The following is a 24,347-nucleotide window of genomic DNA, read 5'->3' as shown; positions in this document are numbered from 1 at the left end:
TTATGCCAGAGGAAAAAGGGGGGAATTATATTTTATTTTTTAATTCTAAATTTAAAGGGGTCTCCTGTGCATCTGATCTCATCTCTGTCTTTTAGAGTGAAAGCTCTTTCACATGGGGACTTCCCTTACTTGCATTCTGTACAGAGGTAAGCATGCCGCATACATAACAGATTACAAAATTAGTTAAAAACATACATTTATGTTATTAACCTGCTAGTTGCTGAATAGTTTTCTGAACTAAGGCAGGTCCGTCTCATTTTTTTCCATACAGTCTGCAGTTGGCTGCACTAAGGTACACACGTCTGTGCTTTGTAACATGACTAATGTGAGTGTAAAGTGTTATCTTCACGTGTACGTTAATAAAAGACTGCATACATTTTAGGTTATAACCATCACTGGTAATCATATAAGAAATATCTGTTCAAGTAAAGTTCTAGATTCTTGCCCAGACAATTTCATTTTACTATTATTCATGTGTGTATTTAGTATCCAATCTATCCTTGGGTTTTCTTTTTAAAAAAAAAATTATTTTAAGGATATTGATTTTAAAGGAAGGACATTGAAGATTATAATGTTGGTTGCAATAAATTGTTCCAAATAAAATACGTGTTTTAACTTCTGTTTGGTTCTTGGTAAACTTAAAATTAGGTACGATAATACTAAGATTTCATTTTTCCACTACTTTTCTCATTTAATTAAGTTAGGCTCCAACTCCACAAACACACATGCTTAACTTTACTAGATGAGTAGTCCCTATGGGGCCTCATAGAGTACCCTTGCTACAGTTAGATCTTAAAAGCTACCTTATTCTGATGAGTCAATATTTATTATAGGAAAACAAAATGACGTTTTTAATTTACTTTAGAATTGTAAAGAATAATTTAAAAGCAGTACCAGTATTTTACAAATATTGACAAAGCTGTACTTAATTGTACAGATGACGACACTGAGTTTATTTGTGTTCCCTATAAATAAAATTGGTGTGCCATGCCACACCAGGCAATGCAAAACCCTGCACTATAAACATGGTGCAATTATTCACTTCTCTGAAATAATTTGAAATTTTTTTAAAACATTCCTGATCACGTAAATTAATTCAGACTTTTTATGCATGTCCATTGGAGGCCATTTGTGTGCACAGTAAATAATAACAAGGATTATTCTCAGAACTAGACAGAGCACAGGCTCAGTTTCTGTTGCAGACTTAGGGCTGACCACTAGTTTCCCCAGGCCCCATATAACTGAACATGACAGTTTCCAAATTCCTTGTGAAATCTGACAGCTGAATTTACATACAAAATCCTCCTTCGGGAAATTATTTCCCCTTTGCCGCTGTTTAATTAAGGGGAAAAAAAGTGATTTTTCCATAATCAATTCCCACCTCTCAGAATCTGTGACTGTAAGAGTTTTATTCCCATCCCCCAGGGGCTATCAGAGACCTGCAAGTTTCTTGTGCAAAAAGACCCGCTGCTGCTGACAGGAAGAAACTGCCAGGACCGGTCCTCGGGACCAGGAGGAATCACAAAGTTAATAACCCCGCACCTCGAGTGACTGGTAACGAGCCCTCCCCACCCGAGCGGGAAGCTGACAGCCCCTGGGCTTTGGGTTGCCCGGCCCGAGCTCCACATAGGACCCCGGCGGCGGGGCTCGGGGGTGATCTGCGCCTGTGACACCCCGCTGGAACCCGCCTCCCTCCGCGGGCAGCCCAGGCCTGGGGTGGGGGCGGGCGCAGGCGGAGCGCTAAGCGGGATGCTCCTGCCTCGGGCGGCGAGGGAGCTTTCCAGGGACGGGACGGGGGTCCGGGCTGGGGAAGCCGCTCCCCTCCGCCCCTCGCCTGGAGCAACAAGGGGACATTCAAGCGGCGCGGCGCGCTGCCAGGGAAACTCCTCCAGGGGCACCGCGCGGCCGAGGCTGCAACCTGCCTTTAAAAGCCCCGCCAGAAGCCGCCGCTCCGCACAGGCGAGCCGTGCCGCCCGCCATGAGGCCAGCCGCGTGCGCTTGGGGCCTGGGGCTCCTGCTGGCCGCCGCGCAGCTGTCCCGCCAGCAGCCGCTGCAACGCAGGTAACGGGCCCAGCGGGGGCCTGGAGGGCGCCCGCTCGCCAGCCACGTGGGACGCGCTGCGCTCTGCCCCCGCCGCCGCGCCCGCCTTGGCCAGAGCGCCAGGGGGCGCCGCCGCAGTGCCTCGCGCTCTTGCCCCGGCTGGCGCCTCCCGCCGCAGCATCTTGCGCCTGTCAGCCCGGGTGAGGCGCGTGAGTCGGGAGGGCGGCGGAGGCGCTGCCCGGGCTCCCTGGCGGTGTCGGACGGCGCCTCTCCCATCGCCTGTAGCGGCAGGAGACGAGAGGTGTTAGCGCCCCTCTGCCCCGCGCCCCACCGCTGTCCTGTATTGGGGCTGAGCCTGGGCTGTGCGAACAGGGCGAGGGTCCAGGGCACCAGTCGCCAGCTAAACGGGGGGAGGGGCCTGCTGGGGTAACAGTCCCAAGGGGCCCCCCAAAAGATACTAACACGTGAACGTAACATCCTTATTGAGGCGGGTAACGTTTCTCCGCGCGCGTTAGTAATGACGCATCATCACAGTGACGTTAATTTTAAAATAATGACGTGACACGTTTCTTCTGCGCCGTTACAGTGATTTTTAAAAAAAAAAAAAAAAAAAAAGACAGGAGTGTGTCCCCAGCCGGCCCCCTGTCCCCGCCGCCTCCCAGCCCAGTCCCGTGGCTGGGGCTGCTGAGGTGCCGGTGCTACTAGCACGGAAAAACACTGGTTTGAATAAAATGGAGATAGGGAGCCTTGGGGTCCCTCCAGCCTCGGGCAACTGGCCCTTTGCCCTTATGTTAATCTGCAACTGCATCTAAACCTCCTCCTGGAATCAACAAGCTACAGTGAACATCACGAATTTACATGGAAAAATTGAAAGGCCCATGGCAGAAACTTAACGTGTCCCATTAGCTTATGAGGGGACAAGAACAGGAAAAAAGCACGTAAATTGCACCACAAGATCTACCTTGTGCATTTATGGCCCCTCACCGTGGTTGTGCAGGCAGTTCTGATCAATGCCTCCCCCTGGCCACTATAATTCAGTTCTCCTTATCTAACATGTACCCTATATGTTCTGCAATATAGCTAACAAAGTTTGGATGAGACATCACCCCAGCTGTTTTATGCTTGATGAGGAATGATCAGCATAATTTACAATCACCTAGTGTAAAACTTAGCCAGGGTCTCTTCTCTTCTACTTGCCTGTAATGAAAAAGAAACAAAGGAGCTCAGAAACTAGCCTTTTCTTGTAACATATGATAGCATGTGTGGGATTGTATAAAAAAGGCCCAGTATCTCTGTTTGTAGTATTTAATATGAAAAAAGATTCTAGTTAAAGGTTTTTGTTTGTTTTTTTTAACTTTTGGAGGACATGAACATTAAAACACAAACATTCTGTTATATAATTTATTGGATAAATAAATTTGTGAGCACTGGATTCAGGGGAAGAAGAACATCATCCACTATGTTGGCTATTTAACAAATTCTTGTCATTTAATACTGATTTTTTTTTCATTTCTACATATCACCTTTCAATGATTTCAAAGAGTTTTACAGCCACGGCAAAGTACTAGAGCATGTGGATGAAGCATAAGGATGTGCTTATCTGAAGCATGCACTCAAGTGCTCTACTGAACCATGACCTAATTACTCCTCAGCACCATTAGGCAAAATTAGGATCTATAATTCCCATCAGTGCAGCTCCAAAATTAATGCTGCCGAGCAGACAGAAGTTGCATTGATGGTGAATCATGGGTCCTGGTAGTCCCAGTATAGAAAAAAAAAAATCTATATGATGACTTGATTTAGAATTTAATAGAGTCAAAACCATAGGGGTCAGAGAATGTAAATTTATATTTTCTAATGATTTAGCTGCTGGAAAAAGTGTGCTTTTTTATAGAAATAAAAATTTGTTATGGAATTTGTCCCTCCTAATTCTGTTTACTATGAGCAGGGCAAAGTTTTTACTTGAATTAACAGTGCAAATATAGCAACATGCAGCATTATATCTCAGCTGTTTAAGGGCTGAGCTGTCAATTCTAGCCAGGCCTTAGTTTATTCATTGAAAGTTATACCGTGAGTTAAAATCTGTTATTGTTATGGGAGCATTAATTTAAAGTTGCTGTATGTTATTGTTTCAACATTTTAACTAACATGCATATCACATAGGTTAACAGCCTTTCCATCCGCAGTATGACATAATGTGTAGATGGAATATATTTCCAAACTAAGTAGTTTTTTGTTTGTTTGTTATTTCCAGGCCTGCTTTTACATGTGGAGGAAGTCTGTCTGGAGAGTCGGGGTTTATTGGGAGTGAAGGATTCCCTGGAGTTTACCCTCCAAACAGTAAATGTACTTGGAAAATCACAGTAAGACTTTAATATCACAAAAGCACTTCTGAAAAGAATGAAGAGCTTCCTGGTTTATAATGCCAATATTTTATATGGGGTGCCAGATCCCTCTGATAATGGATTGTTCGACTTAAAGTATTTCAGCTGTCTGGAACATTTTTAGGGTTATATTAAAAAGTGATAAATAGTGACTGAAAATTGAAAAATATAGGTTTAACCTTGCTCAAGTAAGATCAACAGGTCTCCCACTTAACTTCAGTAAGAGCACAAGCTATGGTTTTTAAACCAAAATTGATGAAATCAAACTTTTCATATAGAGTAGTGCCTTTCAGCCTTTCCATACTACTGTTTCCCTTTCAGGTGCCTGATTTGTCTAGTGTACCCCCAAATTTCACCTCACACGATCTGCTCACAAAATCAAATATAAAAATACAAAAGTGTCAGAGTACACTGTTACTGAAGAATTGTTTGCATTTGTATTTTTAACACATATTACAGAATAAATCAATTGGAATATGCTTATATTTCAGTGAATAGTTTGTGTGTAGTTATATAGTATAAAGAGCAGTATAAACAAGTCATTGTATGAAATTTTAGTTTGTACTGATTTCTCTATTTCTTTTTACATAGCCTTTTGTAAAATTAGGCAAATATTTAGGTGATCTGATCTGCACCCCTGGAAGACCTCTCTGTACCCTTGGGTATGTGTACCCATGGTTGGACTCAATAGGGTAGCATACGGTCAGACATGTTATATTGTCATTTGGGGTACAGAGATTATATGGCAAAATAAAGTTTGTTATTTTGTCAGTCATGTTTTGAACAAAAAAGACCAGGAAACTGTTTGGTTTTGACAGTTTCAGGCTGAAAGCCATTTAAATGTCTTATAGGTACTATCATATTGCAAACTCACCCGGGGTGTTGGAGGCCTCTCAGGGTTGGAAGTTGTGTGGTGGGGGATGATACAACAGTGCCTGTTACATATTTAAGTATGGGGGGCTCAAGGCAGGGGATTGAGGATGGGGGGTGCGGGAGACAGGGCAGGGGCTTGGGGATGTGAGGGCCTCAGGGCAGAGGACAGCAATCAGGGTTGGGCGTCACGACAGGGGCCTGGAGGTGTGGAGAGCTCAGGGCAGAGGACAGGTGTGTGTATATAGGAGGCTGCGTGGGGACAGGCCTACCGGGAAGATGCTTGCTCTTCTCCTTCCTGTCACTCTCAGGGAGCAAGAGGAAAGCGCACAGATTGTCCCCTGCTAGCCAGTGGGAAAGGAATGCAGCAAAGTGTGCACTTTCCCCTCCTCCCTGATGGGAAGGGGAACAGCAAGCAGTTTCCTGGAACAAGTTTTGGGTGGGGTGGGGAGCCCAAGACCTCCCTAACTGGTGCCTTGGGGGCTAGAGGCTCAGGGCTGGGGAATCCTGGGCTGGTAAGAGGGCACACCTACAGCCAGTCCCTTTTACCTACTTTCTGCTTATTGTTGGGCAGCCTGTGGTCTGGGAGTACACCCACCTCCTCTTGCAGCCGAATGCCCCAGTTGGCCAGTTTCTTTTTTCTGGAGTGGTACACCAGCTAACAGTAAAACCCCTATTTGCGTGATTTTGCCTTGCGCGTTACTTGGATTAATGAGTCAAAATCATGAGTGGTGGGGAGCTGGGAACCAGGCTGCAGCCTAGCTCCCAGCTCCCCTCTGCTTGTAACTGCTGGGAAACTGACCAGCACTCCTGCACTGGTCAGTTTCCTGGCTCCCAGGAGTGGTGGGGAACAAGGAGCTGCCTGGTTCCCAGCTCCCCACCACTCCTGGGAGCCAGGACACTGACTAGCACAGCAACACTAGTCAGCTTCCCAACTCCCACCAGTACCAGAAACCAAGAGCCTGGCTGCCACCTGGTTTGCAGCTGCCTACCAGTCCTGGGAGTTTCCTGATTTCCCCAACTTGTGCAAAATTCAGCTTACGCGTGGTTGCTGAAGAATGCAACCTATGTGTAAGTTGAGGGTTTACTGTATTTTCACATCTGGTAACAGTGCTATATTTTGACATTATTGTTGCTCACCACACCCTCTTGTCAGCCAGTCTGTCCTGAGTACTGCCTCATATGCATGTGATGTTCAGTGGTAAAGCAAGATGACAAAGCTAAAAGAGGAAAAAAAGTGATGACGTATCATTCATGAATGACACCGTAGACATGAGTTATATAATACATGGTAATGAAATGAATTTGCAGAGCAGCTACTTTACATCCATGAATGATGCCATTAAATGAGCAAACACTATTAAACTGAATAACCATTCAGTGCTGGACATTTTGTAAAGCAGGGACTACTTAGAGAAGTTTTAAATAAGCTCCTTTTACTTTTCCACGAGCATGATTATACAATTATGCTACTAAACAGATACACATTATTCACTTGCTGCATGCACAACTCCCATTAACGTCAGTGAGTGTCTATGGGGGGGGGTCAGAGTCGAGGGAAATGTGTGCTCTGAAGTTGCCACTAAAGAATGTGTTTTTTAAAAAAAAAAAAAAAAAAAAAAAGAGTGGTAGTGCAATAGGGCATCAGAATAATAGGCTCTTACTGCAGCCTGGTTTCCATCTCCCCGCAACTTGCTCAAAAATCTGAGTTACGTGAGGGGGTGCAGAAACACAACCCCTGTGTAACTCAAGGGTTTACTATAGATAAAAATAATCCTCGAAGTCTGAATACACTGCTTCAAACTACCATCCAGTGTATTGTATTGATATGCACCCACTTACTTGCACTCAGCTGCTCATAGACACTCCTTTGAGCCTACCCAAAGCCCAAATGTGGGATGCCACACAAATGACAGAATCTTCATGTCAGAAGTATAACATGATGTGGGGTTTATTCATGTAAACTTTGTATTTGATGTATGTAATTTACAATGGTAAAAGTTAGAAGACATCAAATCTTTGCAGAACACACATACTTGCTCTAAAGTTAGCTATGCCCTTTCAAATGAGGGATATGTAAGAGATGCTCCTGCCCCACATATCAGGTGGTAGGAAGATTATCCTGTATCTCCTGCACACTTTGAACAGATTATACTGTGGTGGAAGGGGTAGGGCAAGGATCTGGGGATGTACTGCCTCTGACATTCTCACTCGAATTTGCTCCTGTCATACAGAATGCCCTCTGTCACCAACAAGGCCCATGAGGCAAGGCCTGACCACTCTTTGCCAGGTTGTCCTTTATCCTCTATCCACACTCCATTTGTAAAGGAACAGCTTACATTGTTTTTCCATTTTCTGTGGCACCCCTCGACAGGTATTCCAGAATCATAACTTGCAAGGAGTAAATGGCAGCACAGCTAACAGTACAGGTCCTGTAAGAGGAGTGCCAGGGAATTGCCTTGGTGTCACTCAGGGTCAGGTCAAAAATGACAGCAAGTCTAATTAACAGAAAATTCTGGCTGTATTAGCCAGGCAATTATAGCTGTGTGTAGGACAGGAAGCAGACTGGAACAATTTTTAAGAGACAGGATTTGGCTGTGGCAGCAACCAGTAAGTGTCTGATGAAATTGCAAGCTTATAGATATCTGCTATCCTCCCAGAAGACTCCGGTATGTCGTCAGGAGGAGTTTGGTAATTACTATTAGAGATACAGAAGCATATTGGACTCTTTAAATTTCTCCCAGCAAGCAGATGATTTGAATGCAAGTTGAATTGGGACACTAGAGACTGATTTCAACAACAAATGGCCCAGCTTTGCCAGTCTGTTAGGGCTTTAACAAAGAAGCCAACATTTTATTCATCTGGGACTTACTTTATCAAAATTATTTTTTTGATGAGGCAGCATCCTGCAGTGATGAGAACAGCAAACCAAGACATCAGGAGTTCTCAGTTTTGTTCTCAGCTCAGCCATTGACTTGTGGTATAAGTTATTGCTCTGTGCCTTAATTTCCCCATCCCTATATTAGGGTTCAGGATACTGGTCCACTTTTGTAAAGTGGTTTGAACTCTCAACACTGTACTTAAAAGCAAATATCTAGAAGTGTTTGAGACAGTGCTGAGCACTGTGGAAAAGGTAGAATTTGGAGGAACATCTTGGTGTAAGCAAAAAAAAAAAAAAACTCTTTAAAGCTGTAGTAAATTATGATTCTGGAGCTAAAGTTGACTCAGAATGGGCAGATCCCTGTAGCCGGGCCAAGCTATGGAGATAATTACAGACAGAGTCCACCCTACAGATCCAGCTTCAGGATTAGTCCCTAAAAAGGATACACGGAGTTAAGTTAAAATTATTTTAAAGTGTATCACTCATTATACCTTACATTATTAACTTACCCTAGATTTGTGTACTTTTCACCATGTTTAGGTCTTTAATTTATCCCTGTATATCATACTCTTACAAAGCCAAGTATGTCAGGTGAGCTAAAGGGAAATACTAAGTATCAATCTATCAATCCTATCCTCCATTGTCTCACCTTCCTTTCCTCTCTGACCTTTCCCAGTGCTGGAGCAATATGGGAACAGAGGAGTGGAGGCTGGATTGCTGGTGTTTATGTGGTAATTTCTGGTGTACACATAGGAGAGAGGGAGATTGTGTGGCCGCACAAGGGGGTGAGATACCTGGACTGCAAGTCTGTGTACACAAGAGTAAAGAACAACAATTGCACACCCAGTCCTCTCTGTGAGCAAGAAGATGGGGTGTGGGCTGTGTGTGCCCTGTCCCACAAAATACACCATCTAGCAGAGTTCCCAGGAGCAATAGACAAACTGCTACCCCATGAATGAGGTAGACATGGCATAGTAAGGGAGAAGCAGGGGAGAAATAGTGACTTAGCTGCAAGCCCTGCTCAGAACTTAGTTCTTAGGAGTGGCAGTTGTTTTTGCAGCCCAGGCTTAGGACCACACCCAAAGGCTTTTTAGTCTTGTCCAAAGTAAATAAAACTGAATCATGTTTGCTTTTGCTCCATTAGAAAGAGAACAAAAAAGTGATGTTTGGAAAATGAAGTAAGAACATTGACAGGTTTGAATCCAGATTAATTTTCAATCTTTTAAAATGGGATTATCCGTGTGGAGAGCAAAGAATGAGATGCTGCTGCAAGCGAGTTGCATGCAGTGAGTACTGCTGCTGGATCTAGTTGTAGGAGTGAGCTGCTGGGTATTTTTAAAATGAATCTACTGCCCCATAATTTGTATGTGAGTTGAGCATCATGCTGCAGATTTGTTTTCCAAATGGTTTAATAGCTGATTTAGTCTGATAAAATTACTAAAATAAAATATTGACACATTCCTTAAGATGAAGGGTCAAGTTCCTCAGCCTTTACTCATAGATGTCCCATACTTGTCCCATGGACATGCAACTACACATGTGAGTAAGGGTTATTCTTATAACTATGGATTGGATCAGGCTATGTGCTCATTAAAGTTTCATAACTTTAAAAATCCCACTTTAAATGCCTGCTAAAACACACAGTCTGGACTGCTCCTCCCATTGAAAACATTATTGCCCCACCCTGATTTATGCCTTCTGCAGATCTGCCCTAAGTATCTCTTGCTGCAGAAAAGTATCTGCATCAGTACTAATGCACTCTGGCAATGCCTTGCCACTAGATATTGACAAAAAACAAAAAAAGCAGTCATGCAAGACTTTAAAGGCTAACAAAATAATTTATTAGGTGATGAGCTTTTGTGGGACAGGCCCACTTCTTCAGATCTGGAAATTCTGATTGAAGTAAACTGGCACAATGAAAATATAACAAGATAAAAAAAATGAACTGAAAACTGACAAATCAGCTAAATAAGGAGGAGGGGGCAAAAGGTAGGGAAAAGGGAGAAGAAAATTACTGCGAGCATCTGTTAAGTGACTTGCCTGAGATCACTATGAATATCAAAAATGGGGAAGCTGTCTTTGTAATGCATAAAGTAATTGCTGTCTCTGTTAAAACTACGCTGCCAAGTGTCAAATTTGAGAATAAACTCCAGTTCAGATGTTTCCCTTTGTAATCTGGTGCTAAAGTCCTTTGTTTTAGGACACAGATTTTCAGGACTTTAATACTATGGCCTGCTCCATTGAAATGCTCACTGACAAGTTTATGTGTATTCAGATTCCTAATGTCTGATCTGTGTCCATTCATTCTTTGGCAAAGTGATTGTCCAGTCAGTCCAATATCCATAGCAGAGGGACAATGTTGGCACATGATGGCATACATAACATTAGTGGAGGTACAGGAACATGAGCCACTGATTGCATAACTGATTTGGTTAAATCCAGTGATGATGTCTCCTGAGTAAGTAAGTGCATAGAGTTGGCAACAGGGTTTGTTGCAGGGAAAAAGTTCCAGGATTAGTATTTCTGTGGTATGGCCTGTGGTTGCTAGTGAGAAATTTCCTGACATTAGGTGGCTGTCTGCAGGAAAGCACAGGCTTCCGATACTGCTGTGGGGCTTCCACTAGATATTGGTGCTAGATACTGCTTGGAGGCTTCTGAAGCCAATGTAACCAGCAGCCAGTTAGTTGGCTTGCTGTAGGCTAGGCAATTGCCAGCTACACAGGGCTCAATCAGGACAAAAGTCTTTGCAGAGTATTAGATCCTATGTAGGAAGTTTTAGAAGCTTGTATTATAGTTTCTTTTTTCTTTAAATGTGCATATACAAAGGCAAGTCATGAATTACTCAGCAACCGATAAAAGCCAGGGCTGAACTTCCAGTCCTAAATACAGTCCTGGTGGTTTGCCTCTACTCTTTTTATGCACAGTAGTGCAATTTAAAGTTGATGTGCCAATCTAGACTTTCATCCACAGCTTTTAATTTGTTTGCATTTGAGGTTTTAAAGTACACTTTAATGCCTTAATGACACTTCAGCACGTTTGCAGCTGAATAAGTATTTGATAAAACATCTGAACCCTAATCGTATAGTGTTCTAAAAACAGCTCCTCCCCCCTCCCCCCTGAGAATACTTGTGTAGAAAGTGGACAGCACCCTTTGATGCTGCGTCCAATATTGTGGTAGGGAAGAGTGCCTCTCATCATATTCCCTCCAGGTCCTGCCTTAGGGGAAGGCGGTTGCCTTGGGCCCTGTGCATTCAGAGCCCCATCCTCCAGCTGATTTCAGGGTCCACTGCCCACCCACCATCTGGGCCCCTCTGCCAGTGTGCCCTTGGGCAGAGTCTGATTCTCTTTTCCCTCTCCCTCCCCCACAATTTGACTTTAGTATCAAAATTAGTCAGGATGCTGTCTAGCCAAAAGTGAAATGGCATTCCTTTGTAGCTGCGGGTGCTAAAAGTGACTTTTTAAAAGTTAACATTTCCTTTGCAGATAAGACCTCAAGACATCACTTTCCCAGACCTTAATCAAAATATATATTACATCAGTATAGAGACACTACATATTTAAACTATTATAATCAAAATGATACTACAGGATAAGCTGGTTATTACAGAAACTAAGTTTTAAATACATTTCCTTAAAGACCTACTGCATTCACTGCCTCATTTGTAAACACTTAGTATTTTTGTTGTAGTTTAACCTTAAAGGAATACAGGTCAGAAGACCAGCATGAGCTAGCGTAAATGTTGTTCTTCCAGTTTCCTTGCCACTTATCTCAGCAGCCCAAGATTTGACAGTGTTCTACTAATTGACTGTCAACTAATTTAACTATAGTAACAAAGAGGAAGCCGTATTAGTCTATACACTATCAAAACAAAAAGCAGTCAAGTAGCACTTTAAAGACTAGCAAAATGGTTTATTAGGTGAGCTTTTGTGGGACAGACCCACTTCTTCAGACCATAGCCAGACCAGAACAGACTCAGTATTTAAGGCACAGAGAACCAAAAACAGTAAGCAAGGAGGACAAATCAGAAAAAGATAATCAAGGTGAGCAAATCAGAGAGTGGAGGGGTGGGGGGGAAGGTCAAGAATTAGATTGAGCCAAGTATGCAGACAAGCCCCTATAGTGACTCAGAAAGTTCCCATCACGATTTAAACCATGTGTTAATGTGCCAAATTTGAATATAAAAGCCAGCTCAGATGTTTCTCTTTCCAAAACAGTGCGATAATTCCTTTTCTGTAACACACATACTTTTAGGTCATTGACAGAATGCCCCATTCCATTAAAATGTTGACAAACTGGTTTGTGGATCTGGAGTGTTTTGATGTCTGTTTTGTGCCCATTTACCCTTTGTCTAAGGGAGTTAGAAGTCTGTCCAATATACAAAGCATGTGGGCATTGTTGGCACATGATGGCATATATGACATTAGTAGAGAAGCATGAGAAAGCGCCTGTGATTCTGTGGGTAACCTGGTTAGGTCCAGCAATGGTATTTCCAGAGAAGATATGTGGACAAAGGTGGCAGTGGGCTTTGTTGCAGGGAAAGCTTCCAGGACTGGTATTCCTGGGGTATACACTGTGGCTGTTAGTGAGGATCCTCATGAGGTTGGGAGGTTGTCTGTAGGAGAGAACAGGCATGTCACCCAGGGCCTTCTGGAGTGTAGCATCGTGATTAAGGGTAGGTTGTAGGTGTTTAATAATTCGTTGCAGTGGTCTGAGTTGGGGGCTGCAGGTGATGACCAGTGGTGTTCTGTTCTTGGCTTTTTTGGGCCGATCTTGGAGTAGCTGGTCTCTGGGTATTCGTATGGCCCTGTCGGGTGTGTTTTTTTTTTTTTTTTTTTTTTTACTTCTCCTGGTGGGTAATTGAGGTTTATGAATATTTGGTAAAGTTCTTGTAGTTTTTGGTCTCTGTCAGTTGGATCAGAGCAAATGTGATTGTACCTAAGAGCTTGACTGTAAACAATGGATCTAGTCACGTGTGCAGGATGGAAACTAGAAGGGTATAGATAAGTATAGCGATCAGTAGGTTTTCGGTACAGTGTGGTACTGATCAGGCTATCCTTGATTAGTACTGTAGTGAGCAGGAAATGTATTTCTTGCATGTTGTAATGGAGGCATAAACCTGAATTACCAGACATCAAAACACTCCAGATCCACAAACCAGTTTGTCAACATTTTAATGGAATGGGGCATTCTGTCAATGACCTAAAAGTATGTGTGTTACAGAAAAGGAATTATCGCACCGTTTTGGAAAGAGAAACATCTGAGCTGGCTTTTATATTCAAATTCGGCACATTAACACATGGTTTAAATCGTGATGGGAACTTTCTGAGTCACTATAGGGGCTCGTCCGTATACTTGGCTCAATCTAATTCTTGACCTTCCCCCCCCACCCCTCCACTCTCTGATTTGCTCACCTTGATTATCTTTTTCTGATTTGTCCTCCTTGCTTACTGTTTTTGGTTCTCTGTGCCTTAAATACTGAGTCTGTTCTGGTCTGGCTATGGTCTGAAGAAGTGGGTCTGTCCCACAAAAGCTCACCTAATAAACCATTTTGCTAGTCTTTAAAGTGCTACTTGACTGCTTTTTGTTTTGATAGTTTAACTATAGTGTACCTTTGGGTGTAATATAGTTCTTATCAGTAGAGCTTTTCTAAATGTGCTATCCCTTTTCTGTACGCATCCAGAGAAAAAATATTTGATTGTATTCCTAATTAACATTTGTTGCTATTGAAAATTTCTATAGTTCCCCAGTTACAGTATATTTAATAATACAGCAGTGGTTCTAGAGATCAGACAACTTATACAAAGTGATTTACAATCAAAACAAAAAGCAGTCAAGTAGCACTTTAAAGATTAGCAAAATAATTTATTAGGTGAGCTTTCGTGGGACAGACCCACTTCTTCAGACCATAGCTGTAGAAGTGGGTCTGTCCCACAAAAGCTCACCTAATAAATTATTTTGCTAGTCTTTAAAGTGCTACTTGACTGCTTTTTGTTTTGATAGTATATAGACTAGCACAGCTCCCTCTCTGTTACTGTTCAAAGTGATTTACAGTGTGTGTTTATTTGATTCAAACCCATTAAGTAAACCTGTGAATTTCTCCCCCTTAGCACCCTCTAAGGCCTGATTACTGCAGCAGCACATTACTTTGACTCTGTCTTGCTTTACATTTTTCTAAAACATAGCTCTTGTACTATGGGTGAGTTTGCCTGTATTTTGCCTCTCACCCTTTAATTCAACATAGGGAAGTGCTGGCACACTGCTGTCTCTTTATAGACTGTTCTGTGGCTAAAGAAAAAATCTCAGGCTCAGTATAGTCTGTTTAACTGTGTGAATTTTAAATTTAGTCTCCTAAATAGGGAGATGTTTCAGGAACTTCTCTTTTATTTAAAGCCATGCATGTGTGAGCCCTACTAGCCACACTTTCATTGGCGTTAAATATTTAAGACAGGACATACTGGTGACACCTTATGCAATGTGCATTTTTGTCAAAGCTCCATACTGAAGGGAGGATGCTCTGCAACAGGAAGGGATAGAGCTGGAAACAGAGAGGGAGCATCCCTCATTATTTGTTTGAAATCTCATCTGGTTGATTGGTGAGCTGGAGAAAGGAATTTGAAAACAACAACAAAAGTTAGGCAGAGCTCCAGAGCAGCTAGTTCTGTGATAATTGCAGTGTTGTTAAGACACTTTACTTTCTCCCCCACTACAGGTGCCTGAAGGAAAGGTGGTAGTTCTGTCTTTCAGATACATAGACTTGGAGAGTGACAACTTGTGCAGATATGACTTTGTGGATGTTTACAATGGCCATGCCAATGGACAGCGCCTCGGCAGGTTCTGTGGCACTTTCAAACCAGGTGCCCTTGTTGCCAATGGCAATAAGATGTTGGTACAAATGATTTCAGATGCAAATACAGCTGGAAATGGATTCATTGCTATGTTTTCTGCAGCAGAACCACATGAAAGAGGTATTTTACCAGTATGTTAAGGCAGACATTTAAAGGCTGTGCTAGCACAGCAGGGGTGCTAAACAGAAATATTTCTAGGGCTATGTCCTACCTTTTACCCACTTCCTAAATACAAATTGCATTATTTCCACAAACCGAAAAATAGACCGCCACATCACATGTTAATAAACTGTAGTTATTTAAATGTCCATGTTAAATAAGATGAATGGTATTTTAGGGATAAATAGGGTACCCGAAGCGACCGTTATGAATGTTAATTTGTCTTTTATAGAATATACTGAAAGACTGAGGCCAAAGATACTTTACAGTTAAAGTTTTTTACTTCTTTAAAAATGATAACATCCTGACCTCTACATCCTTGTTACTGAGAGGATATAACAATGAAAAACCTGCACCCTTGTGCTGTACCCAAGGATAATGGATTTGTTATAAGTTTTATTATTTTAGGGCTGGAAGAATGAGAAATGGCACCTGAGACTGGCATTTAAAAAAAGGCAACCAGTTAAGTTATAAAGGTTTTTTACTCCCTCCTCCTTTTCCTTCTCAGTCGTGGATATTGATTCCTCTGAGGCACAGATGCCAATTCACAAGTTTTTCCCTCGCCCTCAATTTTGCCAAGGGGGAAAAAGAGTTTTAATTTTGTAGTCTGGGAACAAAGACTTTTGATCAGCAAAGGTAATCTGAAGACAACGACAAGGATCGTACAGTAAAATTGGAGAATGTTAGTCTCCACAAAGTGAAGAGATCTATCACAGCTTTTAGTTTCTTCATTACAGTATATTCAAAATCCCCCACAAGAGCAGGTCTCCAAATGAAGTGAAACCAGCAGGATCATGTTGCACAAGATGCTGTGCCTGCAGAGGGACTGTATACAGAGGTCTCTAACACCCCTTGTACACCATGTGGGTCTGGAGAAAAGTGTCAAGTGACAGTATTTTCAGCTACACTTATTTCTACCAAATTACCCTCTCCTGGAAAGGGAACACTAGGACCAGGGACACTTTTACAAGCCCTAAGTTTCCTGAAATAAGCTTTTGCTGCTCAATCTAATGGTGAAATCTGTTGCTGGACAGAGGAGACCTTCTGGCTGGGAGTATTTTCTAGGGATCTCATTTGAGAACCCCTACTCAAAAACTTGTTTACTTGGGCTATGCACAGGATTGGGAATTAGGCTGTAATGGGAAAGTCTGAGAAACCCTGTGCTTTTGGTCATGTTATCTTTTGTTTTTCTAGGGGATCAGTACTGTGGTGGACGGCTAGACAAGCCTTCTGGGTCATTTAAAACTCCTAACTGGCCGGATCGAGATTACCCAGCAGGAGTCACTTGCTCTTGGCATATTGTAGCCCCAAAGAATCAGGTGAGTTTTGCTGTCTATTTGCCAGTTACCCACAAAAGTTAACATGTAGGCTAGCAAGTTATACTAAGTGGTCTGACACTTCATTATGCCAAAGGAGCATAAAAAGAAAAGGATAAAACTATTTTACAAATATAGAAGTTGAGGGCATTGGAGGTGCACACTATACACATGTACTTTCTCTTCATATGTTGTAGTTTTCTTATTTCATGGTTTTGTGCTTCTTGCATTTTTCTGACATTATTTGCAGTGTTTTCTGTTTCTCAGCTACGTATTACATCTAATCTAATAGGTAGATTCCCATATACTCAACTGCCTATATGCTACTATGTGGCCAGTCAGGTTTTTTGGAAGGATTTTGTTTCTTTTGTTAATTAACGTAAGTCCAGCAGTAAATTAGATCAGAGTGCATGTGATCCATCTCAGAATAAACAAGATTCTGAACATCAGGTTGAACAAAATGTATAAGGTTTGAGGTATATGCTCTAGTGGATCCATCCATGCATACCTTACTGCCTGTTAAAAGCAGAAATTCATTATTTCAATAATGACTCTGCCTGTCTTTTTAAGACATACATGGGAGTTTGTTTTACTGAACTGTTTCTACCATAAAAAACTACTGTTTGTTTCTAATTTCTTATCTTGAAGTCTCCATCATCTTGATCAAGTTAATCAACTGCCTTCGTGCTATGATTTCTGACATTTTATAAGGCTCTAAGCCACTTTTGCCTTGTTGCAGATCCATTTACTTGACTCTTGTCACCCAGTGTTATTCATAGAATACATCATTCCAGGCTGCCTTGGGTTGGTCTGAATCTTTGCTTTGTTGTTGTTGCTGTCCAGGTTTCTGATCCATAAACTGTATCATGGCAGGAAATACACAGTGACTGAGGCATGTTTGGTAGGTTGTTTTTCATAACTACATAAGCTTTTTCTCAGAATTCTTTTACCTGCTATCCAGATTTGCCAGTTAATCTCTGGCCCATGACCATAGTGTGCCCAACAATAAACGTATTATTCATATTTTTAATTCTTTTCCATTTACCAAGGTATTTTTCCTTGAACTAGAGGCTGCATGTCATCTTAATCTTCCCTGTGTTTATTTTTAACCCTTATTCCTTGCTTGCTGTGTACAGGTCATTTAGCAAATTAGGCAATGATTTCAACAATATTATTTGTAAATTGCAAATTAGTTGGATGCTTCCCATTTATCTCCAGATGAGCCTGAAACTTTCTACAAGCTTATAGTGAAGACTTAAGAAGGATTTTCTTTGTTTTCTTATTCTTGAGATTCAGTTCCCATAAATGTTTTACGTCCAAATGGACACATTTTTTCCTCAGTTCCCATAGTGCTTTTCTGAATGCTGTATAGTTTCGAATGACTCATCCTGGCTAACATGAAGGTATTCAGCACTAGAAGTGAACCATTCAATGATTCACCATTCCAATGGATGTATTTTCTGTAGAGATAGGGTTTCTACCTTTTCATTAGACAAGGATTGAATCAGGTGACACCACTTTCCTTCCAGACCAGCATGTGGCCATTAAAGCAAGCCATGCTCTAATTTAGACCAGTAATTGTTTTGTTAACTTCAATTAATAAGTCCTTTTCTATGCTGGCCTCTTCTCTCCTTCTATTTCATCATTAAACTTTCTGACCGAACAGCAAGATGCCCAGATACAACAGACCAGGCAGCTATTGCTTCGCTGCATACACAAATTGTTTTTATTCCTTCACCATTATTCTCTTTCTCCTGTTTTGTGTCCCTTTTTCTCTTCCTCAGTTTGCGCTACACACAATTCTCCAACATGTCTACTATCCTCTTTTCCTACCCCAATTACTCTTTCCCTTATTCTTCTCAGGTCTCTATTTTGTTTCATCTAGTACCGTCCTTTCTCCCCACCCTCCAAACCAGACCCCTTGTCTTCCCCCACTTTCTTTTTATTTTAACTCCATTTCCCCCCCCCCAACACACACCCCCAGCCAACAGAGATTCTGAACTAGAACACCAAAGAAGCAGCTAGTTGAGCAGCACTGGTGAGGGTCCAGTGGTAAGAAAACAAAGGAAACCTTGAATACTCAAGACAGTCATTATACTTTTTATCCCTTGGGTCAAAAAGAGCAGGTTATAGGCATCGTTACAGTCAGAGAGATCCCTCAGCAGCTAAGTAACAGCCAGTAATCCCTGTGTTTTAGAGCTCTGCTTCTCTGCTTTTTACAAACAGTTCATTATTAAAGAATGACTCACTGGAATCAACTCTATGGTTATATAGAATTATGCATTGCTGAAAGGTATTTGATGGGTCCAGTATAAGAACCTAAATACACATCACAACTTGATAGCGGACTCCACTCAGTTATTGAGTAACTGAAGAGCTGTGACATAGAAACTCTGCTATTAAGCCACTGAGAGCTCCATGCCAGACCCAAGCCTGGATGAAGGAGGAGGATTGGTCAGATGCGTGTCGATGCGCTGACCGTCACAACAATACGAATGAAATCTGATGCCAGTACAACTAAATGTTAAAAGACGCCGGCTCAGACATTGCCTGGATAAACAAGGCCCACGATACCAATCGAGCAATGAGGGCTGGGTCGATAAGTTGGCTACTGAAAGAAAATTACACCTAACACATAGGCTGTCCATTGGAACATGGAATGTCTGAGCACTGTGGGCAACTGGAAAATTAGAGCTGTTTCAGAAGGAGATGGAGAGATACCGATGTGATATACTTGGATTGGCAGGGACGCATTGGACAGGATCAGGAGAGATATGTGGTTGCGAAGTCAGTTGGTCAGGAAATGAAATGAAGCATGAAGCAGGAGTTGGATTCCTTCTTAGCAAAACAGCTAGAAGAGCATTATTAGGGTACAAACCAGTGAGTGCAAGAATGGTCACGCAATTCGAAGCAAAACCGTTCAATATCTCGGTCATTCAGGTGTATGCACCCACGTTGGACAGTATGGAGGAAGAGATTGAGTTATTCTATAAAGACGTGACAAAGACGGTGGAGGAGATACTAAAGAAAGATGTGTTGATCATTGCAGGACATTGGAATGCGAAGGTTGGAACAGATAATGAAGGTTGGGAGAGAGTCATGGGAAGGTTTGGATATGGAGAAAGAAATGAATGGGGTGAGAAACTGTTAGAGTTTGCTACAGAGCATGAGACGGTGATTTGCAACATGGGATTCCAACAAAAGGACTGTAGGAAGTGGACATGGTGATTGAGTGACGTGAAGTCCAAGAACATGATAGATAAGACTTTGATAAGAAGAAGATGGATAACATCAGTACAGCAGTGCTGAACTTTCCAAGGAGCGGATATAGACTCAGACCACAGTCTAGTGATTGCAAACATCAAGATAAAACTCAAAAGAAAATGTAAGACACAGTTTAAGAAAAGAAAAGATGTGGTGAGGCTATGTGAGGAAGAAACAGGGAATGCGTACAGAACAGTGCTCGAAGAGAAGATTAAGAATATCACCACAGAAGAAGACCTAGATAAGAGAGTCTCAGGGATAGCCATCGCTACAGAAGAGGCAATTGAGCAGACTGTTCCAGAAGAAGAAAAGAAGTGGATTACCCAGAAGACACTGAAGTTCGTTCAAGAGAAAAGACCGTTGAAGATCAGAAGAGATGTTTCGGAGATGGCAGAACAGCAATATAGGATGAAATGCAGTGAGGTAAGGAAAGCAGCCAGAAAGGATAAGGAGACATGGTTAGAGGAGCAATGTGAAGATATCGAGAGGTATTATGGCGAATGTAAGACCAGGGAGGTGTATAAGACAATTAGGAATATTAATAGGAAATGACAACTGAAGCAGATGGCGATCAAAGATGAGAACAAAGAAGTGCTCATGAACAGGGAGAAGACTGTGCAGCAATGGGACGAGATATTGCATTGACTTATACAAAGCACAGTTGGACCCGAGTGTCTGAGAGACTGATTGAAGAATTGAAAGAGATCTCCTCCAAGCATCAAGAGCGAGACTGATATTTCGAAGGAGGACATAGAAAAAGCAGTGAACAACCTGTGACGAAGTCCCTCGTCAGCCTCTGTGGGTCCCTGCGCTTCCTGGCAGTTCTCTGTTGTGCCTCAGAGACTCACGGAGACCCCTTATCTGCCCAGGCCTTTCCAAAGGCAGGTGTCTCCACTTAGTGAGCCATCCTCATCACAGGCAAGTCCAGAGTGGGGAGGATAAAGCCAGTCCCCTTGCAGGCCCGCGCCTGCTCCAGTGGAGTGATCCCTCTGGGGAAGGGTTGGGGGGGAGTCCAGACCCTCCCTCTACCCTGGACTCCGGCCCAGGGTCCCTAAAAGGACAGGAGGCAACTGGCAGGGCCTTCACCCCTGCCCCAAAATAGCAACCTCCCCCTGGGCCACTTCACCCACCGCTACCCCGGGGTACCTTCTCGCTCGCTCGTTTGTTTGTTCGTTCGTTCGCTCTGCTCCTTTGGTACACCTTCCAAAACCTTCCTTCCTGCAAGGAGCTAGGGGGAACCTTTTATAGGGAGTGCCAGGCCTCAGCTGACCAATGAGGACTGATTCCTAATAAGACCCCAGCTGGCTGTCCTAATTGGCCTAGTCAGGGAACAAGAATGCATTAGCCTGCCACCCTGCATATCTTTGTTCTACAAGGTTCCTGAAGCTTCCAGGTAAGGGGTCTGCCACAAGCCAAAGAACAGCAAGAGCCCTGGAAATGATAAGATCACGGGAGAGATGATCAAATTCGGCGGAGGAAGCATGAATCAGGAAATACACCGACTATGTAATATAGCATGGAAAGAAGAGAAGGCACCTAAGGAATGGACAAGATCTGTGCTAGTGACAATACCCGAGAAAGGAAGTACATTGGAGCGCAAGAACTACAGAACGATTGCCCTAACGAGTCATCTGGGTAAGGTGCTGGTGATGATACTGACTGAGAGATTAAGATCACAGATAGAAGAACATATAGCAGATGAGCAAGCAGGGTTCAGAAAAGATAGAAGTACCATACAGCAGATATTGGCACTAAGACTGATAGCAGAGAAAGCTCAACGAAAAAACAAAAACGTATACACTTGCTTCATTGATTTTCAAAAGGCAATTGACAGTATAGATCAGAAAGTGACTTGGGCGGTGTTGGAGTCATACGGAGTAGATAGCAGACTGATACGGTTGTTGAAAGATATCAGTGATAATGCAGAGGCAGTGGTGAGAACATGCGGGGAGTTGGAAAGTTGGTTTAAAACAAGTAGAGGTACAAGACAAGGAGATCCAATATCACCAAGTATCCTCATCGCACATCTAGAGAGAGTGGTGGACAAGATCAAGGAAGAGGTAGAAGGGGTAGCTGTGCACAGGAAAAGAATTAACAACTTGAGGTTCGTGAATGATATAGTTATCATTGAGGAAGATGAGGAGAAGCTGGCGAAAATGGTGTGGATGTTAAACGAAGAAGGGAAGCGGTATGGACTGATTATAAACATTGATGAAACAAAAATAATGGTATTTGGAGATAAGGAAATAGGAAGGAAGATCAGTGTTGATGATATTGAACTAGAAAATGTAGAGAAGTTCACATATCTGGGGAGCAATATAACGTATGATCTAGACCGTAAGAAGGAAATAGCGACTAGAATAGCGAAAGCAAGAGCGAGTTTGAAGGCGATGGATAAGATGTGGAAAAGCAAAGCAATTAGCTCAAGAACGAAGCTGGGCGTCTTGAAAACGTGTGTATTTAGCAGCATGTTATATGGATGTGAGACAGGGGTGATAACAAAAGATTCGAAAAGAAGAAAGGAGTTGTTATAGAAAGATTCCGAGAATAGGATGGATGCAGAAGGTCACCAGTGAGGAATTATATAGGAAGACATAGCCGAAAGAGAATCTGCTGCAGAAGGTTATAACAACGGAAGCTACAACTATTTGGACATATTTGCAGAATGAATGACAAATGAAAAAAATCAAGACCCTAGTATTCGGCATAATGGATGGTTCAAATAAGAGAGGCAGACCCCATAGAGAATAGATACATAATGTAGTAGATTGGTGTGGAGCTAGTCTGCAGAAACTAAGCCACTCTGCGCTGGATAGGGAAAGATGGAAGAAAATAGTGAGAGAGGCATCAGACACCAATGGGCGCTGAGCCCACGGTTATTGATAAAGATGATGATGATGATGATGCGTCATAGACTAGGGATTAATTTCGTGTTATATCTGTACAGCTTACATCTCTAAATTATACACAATAATCAAAGTAATGCTTTGCCATAATAAGATCCACATATGCTACAATGGGTCTTCTGCATACCTGCAGCTTTGGGGCTGAACTAACATCTGTCAGTCACTGGTTGAAGGATATGCCTCTGACTGTTAATTACTAATTTAGAACATAGTCTATGACAAATATGGTATCCAGAGAATCAGTCAGAATACAGAGGCACAAGTCTGTATCATTATCTGTTTTACCACTGGAATCAAAATCTGTTCACAAACTCCCATAAAACTAAAATACATTCCTTCTCTAGCACTTGGCTTTTTCATAGCAGTCCTGTCAATCAAATCAGGATCTGAATAAGGAACTTTATTCCAAGAGCCCTCTACTGTTGTCCTCTTTACTCCCAACACACACACACACACACACACACACACACACACACACACACACAGTTCTTAGAACAAACCTTTGTATTTGTGTATTTACGACAGCTAATAGCTTGAATATGCAGTCATGTCATTAAACAATTTTGTCAGCTGACAGCAAAGTGAATCAGGCACACTAATATTAGCTTTATTATGCCCCTTTTTATCTAATCAAACTATTAAAAGCCTTAATTAGGTTCTTGTGTTTTTCCTGCAGGTTATAGAGTTAAAGTTTGAGAAGTTTGATGTGGAGAGAGATAACTACTGCAGATATGATTTTGTGGCCGTGTTTAACGGTGGGGAAATCAATGATGCTAAAAGAATTGGGAAATACTGTGGAGACAGTCCACCTGCGTGAGTAACTTCTTTGGATTATTGATATAGCTATTACTGTGTGTCCTTTTGTCATCAATTCTTCACTAAATTTTTCTTGGTTATTTTGGCAAAATATTTTCAACATAAGTGCATGTTGTGGCTTTTCCTGTTTTCTCAGCTATATCACAGGTATTACACTGAGTAAGATTAGATTTTTAAAAGCTTATATATATGGAGAATTAATCACTTAAAAAGACTTCCTCTTTCTTTCACAAGGGCTGCCCTGAATGTGGAACATGCTCCTTAGCTTTGCTTTTATTTGCACGTAACTTGATAAAATGTAGTTGTTCAGTGACAATTTAATTTACTTATTTCTAATTGTGCTTTTCACCATTACACAATGTACATTACATCTGGTCTGACCTCATTTGAAATCTGGTCACATGTCTCAGTCTCCTTTTTCTATTCAGTTAGTTGATGATTTTAGTGATTTGGATCTCTGATGTTCTCTCATTCTGGTCCCAGTACAATTGCAAAATGCATCCTTGGCTTTCTGTGGGCTATAGCCTTCAGCTGTGCTGATGCAGGCCTTTGCTAGTTGACCTTTGCCCTTGCCCAAGCTAAACAATTCCTTGTTCATTTTCCCATTGGTGCTGGGTTGACAGGTCCTTCACTCCTGGGCCAAAGAGGTTTCTACACCACTGAGCAGTAGAAATGTTGAGGGGCTCGATCCATTTCCAGTGCTATTTCCAGCCATGAAGGTCGGGCCTGTGTTCCATCAAAACACAAAAAAAAAAACCACCTACTTCATGGTTTGAGAGTCATTCCCATTGCTCTTTTTAAAAAACATCCTTCCTCCTGACACCTTCCTAGGCTACGTTAGCACAGCACTTACTTTGCAAAGACT

The 24,347-nt window shown here is 42.2% G+C and overlaps 1 protein-coding gene across 1 annotated transcript in view; it reads left to right on the top strand.

The window, feature by feature from the left end:
* The first annotated feature begins 1,899 nt into the window (after nt 1-1,899).
* Nucleotides 1,900-24,347, top strand: part of PCOLCE2 (procollagen C-endopeptidase enhancer 2) — a 46,826-nt gene continuing 24,378 nt past the window's right edge. The window contains exons 1-5 of the mRNA XM_075004149.1: nt 1,900-2,061; nt 4,295-4,403; nt 14,886-15,141; nt 16,375-16,499; nt 23,343-23,479. Of these exons, the coding sequence (XP_074860250.1) occupies nt 1,979-2,061; nt 4,295-4,403; nt 14,886-15,141; nt 16,375-16,499; nt 23,343-23,479 (710 nt within the window). The 5' untranslated portion in view covers nt 1,900-1,978. The remainder of the gene's footprint in view (nt 2,062-4,294; nt 4,404-14,885; nt 15,142-16,374; nt 16,500-23,342; nt 23,480-24,347) is intronic.

Source organism: Carettochelys insculpta, chromosome 10 (genome assembly GCF_033958435.1).
Source record: "Carettochelys insculpta isolate YL-2023 chromosome 10, ASM3395843v1, whole genome shotgun sequence".
Lineage (NCBI taxonomy): Eukaryota > Metazoa > Chordata > Testudines > Carettochelyidae > Carettochelys > Carettochelys insculpta.
This window is presented reverse-complemented; position numbering and strand designations above follow the sequence as displayed.